We start from the raw sequence: 14,998 nt of genomic DNA on the forward strand, positions 1-14,998 counted from the left end.
TTAGGGGAGAGAACAGAATTTTATCTGTATATTTGCAAATTTTATCCTAAGTGTAACTGGAATATGAGACATGAACTATGTGGAGAAATCTGGCCAAATGTGGAACAAGAAGGGTAGAGGCCCAGAGGCATAAAGGACTGGTTTGCTTAGGGGCTTTATTGACAGGACAGTAAAAACAAAGGCCAAGTGGGAACCTGAGCCAACCGAAAGTTAAATAACAAGAGACAAACTTGCACAGTAAAATGAGAAGACCTTTGAGAACGGAAAAGTATGTCTAAAGAGGTAGCCTTAGAAAGAGGACAGCACCCTAGTAGAAAAGGAGATTAAACAGTTTATCTTTCAAGAAAGGAGGAACCAGTTCTAAAAAACAAACCTGCCTGGCACTGAGATAATATAATCCAATGTAATAGATAGCAGGACAACTATATATGACATAACATAGAAATCAGCAAAATTCTCTATGTGGTACCAAGGACAGACATAGTGTTATCAATTCGTTATTAATTGACACTAGATAAAGCAATTTGGGGACACCCATTTTTCACACAGCCTATGGAGCTTAGTACAAGCCACTGAAATGTAACAATAACTATAATAAAAACCCAGAAAAAGAGATGAAGGCATTTGTGCTTGGCGTGATTATACTTATTTCTCACTGAAACAATACATTTTAACAATTACCCATTTTAAAACAACATAAGAGAAAACACTTCTTTATTGAATTCCTATTGCTGTTGTAACACATTACCATAAACTTGTGGTATTAAACAACGCAAACTTATTTTCTTACAGTTCTGGGGTCAGAAATCTGATATGGGTCTCACTGGTCTAAAACCAAGGTATCAGCAAGACTGCATTCTTTCTGGAGGCTCTAGGGAAAAACCTGTTTCTGTGCCTTTTCCAGCTTTTAGAGGCTACGCACATTCCTTGGTTCGTGGCCCCCTTCCAACTTCAAAACCAGTAGTCTTTCTTATGCTGCATCACTCTGCTGCTGACTCTTCTTCTGCCTCCCTTTTCCACTTTTAAGGATTTTGTGATTACATTCGCCCTATGCAGATAATCCAAGATAATCTCCCTATTTTAAGGTCAGCTGATTAGCTAGCAACCTTAATTCTATCTGCAACTGTAATTCCCCTTTGCCATGTAACGTAAAACAGGTTCTGGAGATATCTTTTGGGAGCCATTATTCTGCCTACCACAACTTTAAACAAAGTTAAACTATATTGTGTAAGATGGACATTAAATCTATCAACAATGCTGAAATCTTAGATTTGTTCGGCACCTTTATAGACATTACACATTCTTCTATATGCCTGAAAGGTAAACTCTGTAAATCGAGTACAGAGTTTACCTTGTAAACTAAATAAATTGGTATGCCTTTTTGTAATATTCTTGGCTTGGGAGGCCTAGGGAGCGTTACTGTACTTTGCAGATTCTGACAGCTTAGAAAGAAATATATATAACTACTACTGAAATATGTAGTATTTCATATAAATAAATAAATTGGTATGCCTTTTTGTAATATTCTTGGCTTGGGAGGCCTAGGGAGCTTTACTGTACTTTTCAGATTCTGACAGCTTAAAAAGAAATATATATAACAACTACTGAAATATGTATACTGTCTCTTTTTGGGGAGAGTAACAATATCCTAAAATCACTATTTTCTGTTAAAAGAATACATGTTTACACTGCAGACACTAGAAGAAGTTGAGTGTTTAATGTTTTCTAAAACATTTAGTCAGAAATTTAATTTTTTAAAAATTTTAGTTCAAGAGAATGCAAACAGTAGCAGTGAGGAAAAGGCAGTTTTACTTCCAGCTTTGGCTCAAATAAAGCAAAGAAATTAGCATAGTGATGTCAGCCCACGGCGGTATTTTAAGTAGAAAAAGAAAGCATTTACTTTTTTCATTTATTTATTTATTTTTAATTTATTTATTTTATTCATTCTTTTATTTTTCTCTACATTGGGTCTTCATTGCTGCGTGCAGGCTTTCTCTAGCCGCGGTGCAGTGCATGGGCTTCTCATTGCAGTGGCTTGTTGCGGAGCACGGGTTCTAGGCACGCGAGTTTCAGTAGTTGTGGCTCGCAGGTTCTAGAGCGCAGGCTCCGTAGTTGTGGTGCACGGGCTTAGCTGCTCCGTGGCATATGGAATCTTCCCGGACCAGGGCTCAAACCCATGTCCCCTGCATTAGCAGGTGGATTCTTAACCATTGTGCCACCAGGGAAGCCCTACTTTTTTCATTTAATTTTATTATTTTCTTACAGACATGTTCCAAACAAGCTATGATTTTCTTGGCAAAACAGCTCTATCAGGGCTTCCCTGGTGGCGCAGTGGTTGAGAGTCCGCCTGCCGACGCAGGGGACATGGGTTTGTGCCCCGGTCCGGGAAGATCCCACATGCCGCGGAGCGGCTGGGCCCGTGAGCCATGGCCGCTGAGCCTGCGCGTCCGGACCCTGTGCTCCGCAACGGGAGAGGCCACAGCAGTGAGAGGTCCGCGTACCGCAAAAATAAATAAATAAATAAAAATTAAAAAACAGCTCTATCAAGAGTCTCGCCAATCTCTCCCTTGAGGGACACAGAGACTAGGGCAAAGGAAAGAAAAACGAGGCTAGACACCTGTCCCCAATGGAAAAAGGAAGAACACACCTGAAGAGCAGCTCAGACAAAGGGAGCCAAGGGGGAAAAACAGTAATTGGAGAGAGACTGCTTCAAGCTGTTGCTGGTTTATAAGGTAAATCTATTCCTGGACGAAAGGGATACAGTAGCAGCACACTAAAAACTGGGACAGATTGTATCTCCTTCAAGGCTCCGCTATGACACTCCTTCCAGGAAGTTTTCCCAGCATGGCCTGAGCCCAGTTTGGATGAATGATCCGCCTGAGATTGCCAGGCGTCCCATGCGCATCTCATTAATGCATGCATGCATTCATTCATTAATTCATTTATTCACTTAACTCATATTGAGCACCTAACACGCTGTAAGCCCTAAAAATAAAAAAAAAAAAAAAACAAGGCATAATAGCATTTATCACATGGCATTTATTTGTCCTGGTGTTGGCTTTCTGTCTCTCCCACAGCAGCTTCTGGGATGGCGCCCTATTTCATTTTTGCATCCTCAGTGTCTAGACAGTGCTTGGCAAGGCTAGATGCTTAATGAACTTAGGAATGACCTCAAAGCGTACTTCTGATAGGGGGCTATGTTCTCCAAATCTGTATTTGAGGGGACAGGGGATGACCGGTACACAAGATGAGAACGGTAAAAGCATCTTTATTCGGAGTGCATACAGAACCCCCCCAAGAAGGAGGGTTCTCGCGAGCCCGCCCGCGCGCCTCACCAGGTCAATGGCCGCGATGTTCCGGAGCGCCACGACTCGCCGGATGGACTGGAGCGGGTTCTCGGTCAGGTAGATGAGCCGGTCACTGAGCAGCACGTACTTTAAGGTGTGTTTCCCCGTGTCGGACACCACGATGCACTGCTCGTAGGCGCGGATGGCGTCGTAGACCTCGGGCCGGCAGATGCCTCCGCAGGAACGCGTCCAGGCGGCTGTTCTTACGCGCGGGCTGAGCGGCCCGCGCGGGGCTGGCCATGCGGGGCGCCCGCTGCAGGGCCGAGGGCTGAGAGTGGTGGACGCCTCCGCGCAGCCCCGCCTCCGCGCCGCCCGCGGTAGAACCCACGCGCGCCACAAAACCGTCGCTACCCCCGGGCGCTGGGGGCCGGGCCCCGGGATTCGGAGACCAAATCCTGGGTCCGTCTCCTTGGAGCATCACCAACCCCCTCCCGGCCCCGCCCCCGCTCCCCCCAAATCTTGGTCTCAACCCCAGACAACAGTGGGCGGGTCGCGACGCCGGTCCCCCAGGTTCCTTGCTGGCAAGCATCCTGGGCCCTCCTCTCACCCCGGCCCCCTACCCTCGCCTACTCCAGCTGTTGCAGACCAAGCCATTTCTTACAAACTGTGTGGAAGCCTCGGTTTTAGTCGGGTTTTCTATTAGAAACTTGAATGACATGTAATTTACCGATTTATTTTTAAATAGAACAATCCTAGAGCCCCATTAAGATCAATCACACAGGTTTATCATTCGATTATAACACTGCATGGCGTAGCTCTCTAATTTTTATGAGTAGAAACGTAGCTTTTCTTTCTCCAACTACATAAAATCAGACAGAAGAAAATCTTATAAATTGTTTTGAGCACACCCAAGCCTACCTAATGGATATGTTTCTGTTCCCAGTGCCCAGGACAACGCCCTGTAGGCAGTCGGAACTCAATCTGTGTAGGATGAATGAATGGGTGAAGCCTGCATCTTGAACAAATTGAAGCTTAGAGGTTGAGAAATGCTGATCACGCAGCCTTGAGACTGCAGGGTAGTAAAAGTACTGCTTAGTTTTTACAGACCATGAATAACTTATTATAAATTAGGTTAGAGAGATGAGAAGGACACAGCAACAGAAACTTGCCTCCAATAACTCTAGGTGAGAACTTTCATTTTAATTTCAAATCCTAGAAAAGTCATTCTCTCTTCCTGCTCACTCACCCAGAGACCTGGTAATGCAAACCATATATTTAGATTTCGTTTGATTTGCTCCAGCTACCTGCAACCCAGAATCGAATTACATATTCTTTATTGCATTTTATATTCTCCTTTTCCTCATATTTTACTATGGCATACTGTATGTTGTAAGCAATTTCAAATCCTTTGTGGAGAGTATAAATAAATTAAAATGCATAAACTTATTGTAAACTAAATCGCTGCAAAAGGGAACTGAGGAGAAATGTTTGGATGTGACTAAAGAAGTCTGAGGAACTCGATAGCAGCAAAGAAGTAGAAACAATATTTCTTTTTTTGGCGAGAATGTATTTGGTGAATAAGGAGAGAAGAGCCACCTGCTGACAAAATTTTAAATGACCTAGCATTTAAAGTTTTCTTAGAATCTGTTCATACATCTGACTCTTCATAACTTCATACCTGGAGCCCCAGAGGCATGGCTATTTCCTCTGAAATAAAGACTATTCGCTATGTAACCCATTCTAGAATTTGTTGCCTCAAACCAACAGAAGGCAAAGGCCCTTCAGCTTTGCCAAATAGCCACACCTCACAAGAGTGGTTGAAAAGAACCTAGGGGTAAGACAGGAATAAAGACACAGACCTACTGGAGAACGGACTTGAGGATGTGGGGAGGAGGAAGGGTGAGCTGTGACAGGGCGAGAGAGAGGCATGGACATATATACACTAACAAACGTAAGGTAGATAGCTAGTGGGAAGCAGCCGCATGGCACAGGGATATTGGCTGGGTGCTTTGTGACCGCCTGGAGGAGTGGGATAGGGAGGGTGGGAGGGAGGGAGACGCAAGAGGGAAGAGATATGGGAACATATGTATATGTATAACTGATTCACTTTGTTATAAAGCAGAAACTAACACACCATTGTAAAGCAATTTTACCCCAATAAAGATGTTAAAAAAAAAAAAAAAGAAAAAGAAAAGAAAAGTAAATGGCTACTGCAGAGGTGGAATGTGAGGAAAGTGGGGAAAGGCATCAGTCCAGACTGCTATTGCGTGTCTCTTGGGCTCGCTGTTCCATACCCACTTCCTGGGACTAAGAAACAGAATTACTGGATCAGGACCGGAAAAGACAGCATATCTGCTCTGTCAGGAATCCCATCATAAATGAGCTTTTGGTGATAAGGGTACTAGGCTTAACAAATGTTGCACATGAAGAAGGGAATTTAACAAAGGGTCTGGTGGTTAAGGTGAGCTCAGTTAAATTTTTAACTTTGTGGCACACAGAGAAGGCAGTATCTTGGTTTCCAGTCACTTGTTGTTCTATACTGTTGCCAGTGTAACTGCAAAGTTCGGATCACAGGAAAGGGGTTTCATATAGGAGAAAGATCCCTGGATTTGGAGTCAGGAGAACTGGATTAGAGCACTAATCCTGTTGCTCAGTACCTGAGATTTTTGGAAAGTCACTTCACCTTTTTGAGCCTCATTTGACCATTCGTAAAATGAAACTAGTACTAATTTATGCCCTGCTAACCAAAGAGCTGATGTGAGGAGCAAAGGCAATGACTTATGAGTTCTGAAAGCACTACAGACATGCAAAGTATCCATATTCCCTTATCTTTGGGTAAGCTTTATGAGGATAGTTAACATAAATACACCCTACATAAGCATTTATTCCTTATCTTCTAAATCCATCCAAACTCAGGAAGCATTTGGTACAGATCCTGTGCAATCAAGCACTTAAGAGATGTTTCTTGATAAAACTATCCAAAGGAATGGAACATGACTTACCTGGAACTAATACCCAAAGGCACTCTCCTTAACCAGAAGAACAGAATAGCCTTAGGTCTAAGGATGAGAGGACAGTAGTGTTGAGCATAGGTCTGCAGAGCCAGATGCCGTGGTTCAAATTCCAGGTCTCACTCAGTAGTTTAAAAAATTACCTTGTACAACTTTATTTATTTATTTATTTGGCCACACTGCACGGCATGCAGGATCCTACTTCCCCAACCAGGGATCAAACCTGGGCCCTTGGCAGGGAGAGTACGGAGTCTTAACCACTGGACTGCCAGGGAGTTCCTGGACAACTTACCTTAATTGCTCAGTGCCCCAGTTTCCTGATCTGTGAAATGGGGGTAATAGTACCAACCCCATAGAGTTATTATGAGGATTAGCAATGTTTCTAAGTACTTAGAACAGGTACCTAGAACAGAGCGACAATGTGTACGTGTTTTAAAAATAAATTGAACAAGTATGTGATTTCCTGGTACACATATGGTCATTTAGTTCCCCATATACAAAGTAGTAATATTAAACTCTTCCTTGTTGGGTGCTAGCCTAACTTTTTAAACTTCAGATTAAGGCTCAAGACAACATCTAATCTACATGCACAAATATACAAACAAAAGAATGGCATTTTTACCTTTTTTTTTTTAGTTGCATTTTTGGTGGAGAAATGAGCAGTGGGCCATAGGTCATAAGAATCCTGTAAGGATTTCAAACTAGAAGTACCCTTCAGTGGGTCTAGGGATCCCAAGTGTTCCCATCTCCCAGCGTGAAACTAAAGACAGTGTATAGAGAGATACTTGAAGCCTGTAGTAGGTAAATAGAACCTGCACTTTTAAAGGTGTCTGAATTAGGAATCCCTTGGTATTTCTACTTAGTATTAATGGATACTGACCATTTAAATATCTACATTAGTAGTCAACTGACATATAGAGAAGAGGAGGTATCATTATGATAAAGTCTAAGGAAACATGCAAATGCTTTGGATTAAAACAAACAACTTTTTCTTTTACTAAATAATGCCCCAGTGCTCTGTTCTGCTTCAGGCTTCCTGCTTCACACCCACTTACTCTAAAAGAAACCAATGATTGGACTAGAACCCAATAAAGACAGCTCACCTGACCTATTTTCCGACTTCTTTCTCAGCCAGGAAACCCATCATGAATGAGATTTTGGTGACAATGACACTAGGCTTAATAAGCTTTGAGACAAATAAGAGAATCTGACACAGAACTCAGTGGTTATCAGCTCATATTATATTATTTGGGTTCAATTCAATACATTTCACAGATATTTACAGAGAAATTATTACCCATAAACAGAATCAGGATAAAACTTATTTTCAGTCTTCAAGAATTGACTAATAGGTGAGTAAGACAACCACACAAATTTAATACAAAACAAAAACATATTAAAATATATTAATGACATGAGAGGTATGAAAAAAAAAGCGCAACATCAAAGAAATGATCAAATAAGCCTGGTTATGGAAATGTGGAAACACTTCTTGAGGGAGGTAGCATTCAATAAATTCTCAAAGAGTGAATGAAACTGTTTCTTTTTTTCCTTTTATTATAGTCAGTTTTAAAAATTTTTTTTAATGAATGGACTACATGTTCACTGTGAATTTTTTTTTAAATCCAAAAAGGTACAAGGAAGATAACAAAAATCACCTGCAGTCTCACAACCTAAAGATAACTTTCAAGTAATGGATAAGTTTCCTTCAGTAAGTCCATGAGAGAAGCTTTGAAAGCCTAATGTAAGGTAGAGGAAATAAGGAAAGGAACAGAAAAGATAGATGTGAGGCACTATGCTGAAATTGAACTGGATCACTGAACATGAAACCAACAAACTGACCCTAAGAGCACTGAGTTATGTTGAGGAGTTGAATGCATTGGTAGAAATAGCCACATCAGGAGGGAGATGTATTTTGTGGGTAAGATCACGACTTTGGTTCTGGACATGTTAAGAGTTGACATGCTGGTGAGATGTGTAGGTGTCTTGTAACACAAGTTAGGAGTACAGAATCTTAGAACCCGAAGTAGAGAATGGGAGATTATCTTCATAGAAATGAGTGTTGAAGCCATGGAAATAATTACTGAGAGCAAGTGCAGAAAACAGAAAGCCAGATGGCTAAGGAGGCAGCCTTGGGGAAGACATGGTAAAGAGAACAAAAGTAGAAGTGCAGTGAAGACAGAGTAGTCATCAAAAAAAATAAAAGGATTTTGAGGATAACACAGGGTCAGAGTCAAGAGAGGAATTTCAAGGAGGAAGGAAATAGTCAACAGAAAAGTTGAAATAAATTAATAAAAATGGTCACAGGGTTGGATCATTTGTAAGAGTTTTAGTAGAGTGATTTGGGAACAGAAAACAGATTACAATAAGTGAGAGACTGGAAGATTAAGTGTAGGCAACATATATGTTGCCTACAACAGGAAATCTAGAATCAAGAATCTAGGGTTCTAGCCCACCATTTACTAGCTATGTGGATAAGTTACTTAAAATAGATCCACCTGTTTTTTAATTTATTTATTTATTTATTTATTTATTTTTGGCTGCATTGGGTCTTCGTTGCTGCGCATGGGCTTTCTCTAGTTGCAGCGAGTGGGGGCTACTCTGTTGTGGTGCGCGGGCTTCTCATTCCGGTGGCTTCTCTTGTTGCAGAGCACGGGCTCTAGGTGCACGGGCTTCAGTAGTTATGGCGCGCGAGCTCAGTAGTTGTGGCTCATTGGCTCTAGAGCACAGGCTCAGTAGTTGTGGCACACGGGCTTAGTTGCTCCGCAGCATGTGGGATTTTCCGAGACCAGGGCTCGAACCCATGTCCCCTGCATTGACAGGCAGATTCTTAACCACTGCACCACCAAGGAAGCCCCTGTTTCCTTTTCTGTAAATTAAAAATGATGATCATGATCATGATCATGATCATGATATCTGCTCCATCCCTACAAGGTTAAGAGGAACAAATTAGAAAAGTTATATGGAGACATATTGTAAACCATAATGAAATATATAAATGTTATCTACCCTAATTCTTTCAAGTACTCTGGCAATTGAAAAAAAAGGGAAATATGGGACAGGAACAATGTTTTATTTTTATAAGAGAGGTGCCTCACCATATTTATAGGAAGAAAAATTGACTTAGCACAATAGTTCTACAGCGTCATCACCATTTAGTGGACCTTCATTTGAGAGACAGGGGTTAGAAGCACAGACTCTAGCGCCAGACTATGCGCGTTTGAATCCCAGTTCTGCTACTTAACTTTTATGCACTGCTGTTTCCTCATCTGTAAAATGGGCATAATGATAGTACCGTGTGAGGATTAACATCTGAACATTCAGGACTGTTTCTGGCACATAATAAATGCTCCAAAATGTTGCCAATTAGTACATACAAGCATTGCCATGTGCAAGCACACATGCTTTAAGTTAAAATAATCACAGCTCTTTGTCAACATTTTGATAACTGGCATTTTATGTTAGTCTGAGATGGGAAACTGTCCATCCCTTTATGGATGGGGGAACCAGAATACGGAATGGTCAAATTTAATATCCCTCTCAGATCCTCTTCAGGTAGATTCCAAGTAGTTTCCTTATTTGTTACGAAATAACATGAATTTACAAAATTCAGAGGTTTTTTACAATCCTAGGTATTTGAACTACCATAAAGGGCCAGTGTTATTAGATAAACTGTAGATAAGCTATAGATACTAGATAAGCTGTAGATAAACTTCCCCATGTGAAGTATCCACAAAATAAATTTACAAATGAAAAAGGCAAATATAGATGGTAACAATACAATAGACTGTATTTTGAGGGTCTTTAGGATGATACAGTGGAATACACTGAACATATGACAGACTTTGGAGCCACTTAGACCACGATTAGCATTAGGCCTCCATATTGTTCACTTATTGAGTTGTAACTACAGGCTGGCATGGTACTAGACGCTGGGGATACACTGTAATAGCACAGGAATCCTAGCCTGACATTTTAAACGAGTAAGTTACAAGCGTGATGCAAAAGTGATTCGAGATACTTTATATATGAAATGCCTGGTGCAGTGTCTCGCACATGGCCGGTCACTAAATAAATGTAGCTGTTAAATGGTAACATTAATTTTATTCTACTTTTCCTTCCATTCCCCTCCCCCAAGTTTTGTTTTTCACTGTAGTTCCAGTGAGGGCAACCTAGTCTGTATTCAGTACATACTTAACAATCAACAATGAAACCTAAATAACGAGCACTTATTGTGTGCCAAACACATGTATTAATTTAATCCTGCCAACAACACTTTGAGGTCAATATGATTATCATCCACCGTTTCACTGATGAGTAAACTTAAGTACAGATAGATTATGTAACGCGCCTGAAACTGAGGTTAACAACTAGTGAGCGGGGTGGTAGGTGACGGGAGTGGGGCGAGCTGTTATCCAAATCTACGCAGCTTGTGCCCACACTACCTCTACTCAGTATTAATAAACTAATCGGTGAATGAATAAACGAAGTAACAGTATCACAGAAGGAACCTACGAATAGGACTTCCTAAGAAAGCGCTCCTTCTTTTCACGAATGACAAATACTGGTACGTTTAAAAAGAAAATTAAAAATTTTCATCGCTCCTCGGAGGATCCTCACGCGGGGGAACACGTGGGACCGCAAAAGAGAATAATTAAACAACTGACTCACACGTGGTTTGGACCACGTGGTGAGGCTCTCCGGGGCTCCATACTCTAACCTGCCAACTACCTACCTAAGCCTTTACGGAACGTACTAAGCAAACCCAACCGTGGGTCTCTGTCCCGGCGCAGAAACAGCAAGGGACTCTACAGCCGGCAGAGATTCCCACGAACCCCCATCCCAGCATGCACCAGAGACCCCGGCGACCACGTCTCCTGGCGAGCGCCCGGCGAGCGCGTGCGCCCCATCGCCCGGAAGTGTCGCCTGCACATTGCATGCTGGGAGTTGTAGGCTCTCGGTCCGGGTTCGCGGGCCGTAGTCCGCACTCTCCATGAGGCTGCTGGCTTTGGTCCGCGCGGCTCCGACGCGGGCGCTGACTCAGCGGCGACGGCGGCGGCAGCGTTAGCTGGCCCTCGCGCTCTTTCCCTTCCTGGGGCGCCGATCCCGCCTGCCAGCTTGCTAGCTTGCCTGCCCGACGCCACGCAATAGAAGGCGCCAGGGGACGCGGAGCGGCGAGAGGCGCGCGGCCCCGGCCAGCTCTGTCTCCGGGGTTAGCGCTGCGGCCGTGGCGGAGGACTACGGTGACAAGGACGAGGGCCGCTCTCCCTGCTCCCTGCTTGCGGCGCCGCTCCGCTCTGCTGACCGGCCCTCGGGAGTGCAGGCTGGGAGGCGGGATGGAGTGATAGGGAAGGTGACTCGGGGCTCGGGGCGGGACTCGGACCCGACTCGGTCCACGCGAGGCTGCGGGGAAGTTGGCCGGGAGGACTGGCCCGGGGATCCCCCATGTCGGGGAGTGGTGCGGGTCGGGCCCTGCATGGCGATGCTCCCAGAGGCTGGGCGGACTGGGTGGGGGTGGGTACAAGCTGCGGCCGCCGAGGCTGAGCGCGTCCCTAGTGCGTGGCCGCTCGTTGCCGGGTGTTTCATCACCCGAGTTGCCACGAGGCTCCCTTTAGGGGAGGGATCCGGGGGAAGGAAGGGGCCAAGGCCGGCCGAGGAGGGCCCCCATTGCCTGTGGCCCCCGATATAGTAAAAGTGGCCGAGCCCGTTTGTAATACTTGTAGCGTGTCCCACCAGTTTCAACTGCAGAGACCTCAGACTTGATTACTCCCACCCCACCCCCGACCCCCGTCCCAGGACAAAAAAAAGTATTATTTCTGTGTAGTAATTTGCCAGCACGGCACGCCATTTTTGCTTTTCCCTTCCTCACAATTCTGCAGGAGTAGAGAAGCGTGATGTTTCCCTGTAACCCGATAAAAGGAGTACCTTTTGAAAGTGCTAATTGTAACAACTAGCACTGTTTGAAAGTGCTAGTTGTTACTGAGGGAAGTTACGTTTTATTAAAGCGACTTGTCAGAGTGGTGTTAAAAGGCTGGAAAGATTCAGTCCTGGTGTTTGATCAGTCTTCAGTAGGTATAAAGGAATTTTTCCAGATTGCTTTGATTCTTGATTTAATGGCTATACATGGGAGAGTTAGGGCTTGATATTTCGAGTATGTTGCTCGCCTTCCCCCGGAACATTTGCTAGATGCGTAATTGAAGTGTTTATCACATTGTAACAAATGTTTAAGCCTGCACCGCTATGCGGTGTTAGAACATTATGCACAACCTTTTACTGGGAACATTGTCACCTTTTTGCAGAGGTTGTAACTTTTCCGTTTTTTGCATACATGTAAGTAATTTACCATTGCATGTTGATTATTATCCAAGTGCCTTCTCCGTGGGGGATTCTTTCTGTGCTGACAACTGTAACAAGTTTTGTTTCCTTAAGTTGTTTTGTTTGCGATGTTTTTACTTGGGACCACTTGCTGTTTCCCTTGGTAGAATCGGAGTGACCAAGTTTACGCAATTTTCCCTAAAGCCATGCCAAATTCAAGGAATCTTTTATAGGACTTAATCTGGGATTCATAGAAATTCAGATTGTCTTTTCTTTCTGTGTGTGCATTTTTCAGGGGAATTGTCATCAAATTTTCAACAGTACCTTTTTGGTTTTCCATCTGTTCAAAATGCCAGTTTACTAGTATAAGAAATCTAGGGCTTCCCTGGTGGCGCAGTGGTTGGGAGTCCGCCTGCCGATACAGGGGACACAAGTTCGTGCCCCGGTCCGGGAAGATCCCACATGCCGCGGAGCGGCTGGGCCCGTGAGCCATGGCCGCTGAGCCTGTGCGTCCGGAGCCTGTGCTCCGCAGCGGGAGAGGCCACAGCAGTGAGAGGCCCGCGTACCGGAAAAAAAACAAAAAAGAAAGAAATCTAGATGACTCCAAGTAGTTCCCATTCCCCCGTGTGCCTAGCTCTGAATGATAGATAAGCTATTGAGGACCCACTAGGTGCCAGGCATGCTTTTACATACCTTATCTCATTGAAGTCTTTGCAACTTTATGAGTCAGATGCTCTTTTTCCCATTTCATAGAAAGGGCTCTCTCTCTCAGGTTTGGTAGTTGTCTATGTGGCCCTAGTTTGAAAATGACAAGATCAGAGTACCAATACAGGTCTTTCCAAATCCAAAATGTATGTTATATTATGTCTTAGGGACACAGTGACAAATAGACAGTCCCTCCTTCCCTTTAAGGTTAATGAGAGAAAAGTAGTAAGCAGACAGTGACAATGTATCAGCATTTAGGTGGGGCATCTAATCCAGTTTGGGAGAGTTGAACAATAGAGGTCAAAGTAGCATTTTTGAAAGAGGTGACCTCTAGGCTGAATTCTGAAGAACAAGCAGAGGTTAACTAAGTAACAAGGAAAGAGCAATGTGTCCAAAGAAGATGAAAGGCAGAATACCACTGGCCTTGCTGGGTTAGGGTGCAGAATGGTGAGGAGTCGTTGAAAAGTGTTTGGATCTTAATCCTGAGGGCAGTGGGGAGTTACACTGCCCCTCTGTAGTCTGCAAGTATGATGGTAATCGTAAGAGAAGGGGTCAAGCTTTCTTCTCCAAGGCTCTCAGCACATATCCTGATTTATCATTTGATTCAGGCAGAGCCAGGGAGACAGAAAAGCATGTTGTAGTAGGAGTCTTCTAACCTGGATCTGATCCTGGTCTTACCATTCCTGAAAGGCTGTGACCCCTTCCACACCACATCCCCCATTTAGGTACTTGACCCCTTTAGGCTCTGATCTTCTCTTTGGTTAGATCAGTTATGGTCAAATTGGTGATGATAATTTTTTTTAAAAAAAAGCCTTACAACTTTTTAATAGGAGTAGTAAGATCTGGTCTCCCTACCTCAGGTAGAGTTTGTTCTTTGTTTCTGCAGATAAATAAACAGTTTATCAGAAACCAAGTTGCCTTTAGGGCTGGTCATGTTCTTACTTGAGAATGTTAGACCCTATATTGTGAAAAAACGCAGTATTTTCCGGAGACTAAAAAAAGTTCTTAAATAAGAAAAATCAGTGTTGTCAATTTTTATAGCTACTGTTAGAAAACAGTTTTTGAAATACATTTCTGGAATTGGGCTGGCAAGAGCAGAGATCTGTAAAAGGCAGAGCTAGCCCATTTTTCAAAAGCTAAATGACTTGTTTTCACTCTTTAGCTCCTTTTTCATTTCACTTCTCCTGAAGTACTTGGTAGACTCTCCAGAAAGGCACTCTGAGATCTGTATTTAGTCAGCCATTCTAATTTTTTTTAAAGGATTGTGATATTGATAAATGGCAGTAAGCAAGTATTATAATTAGTGTAATAAGATGATCTGGATTTGTCTTTTTTTTAACTTAATGTAGTTGCACAATTGCACTTTACTGTAGATGGTAATAACATAAATTAGATACTTCTATTTCAAGAAAAAGAATGACTTTCTGTACTTTATTGATGATCTTGAAGAAAAACATTTGAGAACCTTAATGGCATACCTTAGATTTTTAGAAATTACACATTAGCGGAGTATTTAGCAGACCCAGTCTTCTGAGACTTAGGCTCCTTTAGTTGTAATTTGGATAGGTTCAAAAGTTCTTTTAACTCTTAAACTTCTTTGCATAATGTTACCGCTTGTTATGATATTCTGGATAAGCATCTATTTTGTTTATCAAGTATTGTTTTCTTTCAACTTTGTGT

The 14,998-nt window shown here is 43.0% G+C and overlaps 1 protein-coding gene across 1 annotated transcript in view; it reads right to left on the reverse strand.

Moving 5' to 3' along the window:
• Positions 1 to 3,588, reverse strand: part of LOC309830350 (uncharacterized protein C12orf56 homolog) — a gene marked incomplete at both ends in the record, with an annotated part of 59,834 nt that extends 56,246 nt beyond the window's left edge. Inside the window, 2 exon segments of the mRNA XM_082666836.1 lie at positions 3,245 to 3,509; positions 3,511 to 3,588. Coding sequence (XP_082522962.1) covers positions 3,245 to 3,509; positions 3,511 to 3,588 — 343 coding nt within the window.
• Between the last annotated feature and the right edge of the window lie 11,410 nt (positions 3,589 to 14,998).

This window comes from Grampus griseus, assembly GCF_964374135.1.
Source record: "Grampus griseus genome assembly, chromosome: 11".
In the NCBI taxonomy this organism is placed as follows: Eukaryota; Metazoa; Chordata; class Mammalia; order Artiodactyla; family Delphinidae; genus Grampus; species Grampus griseus.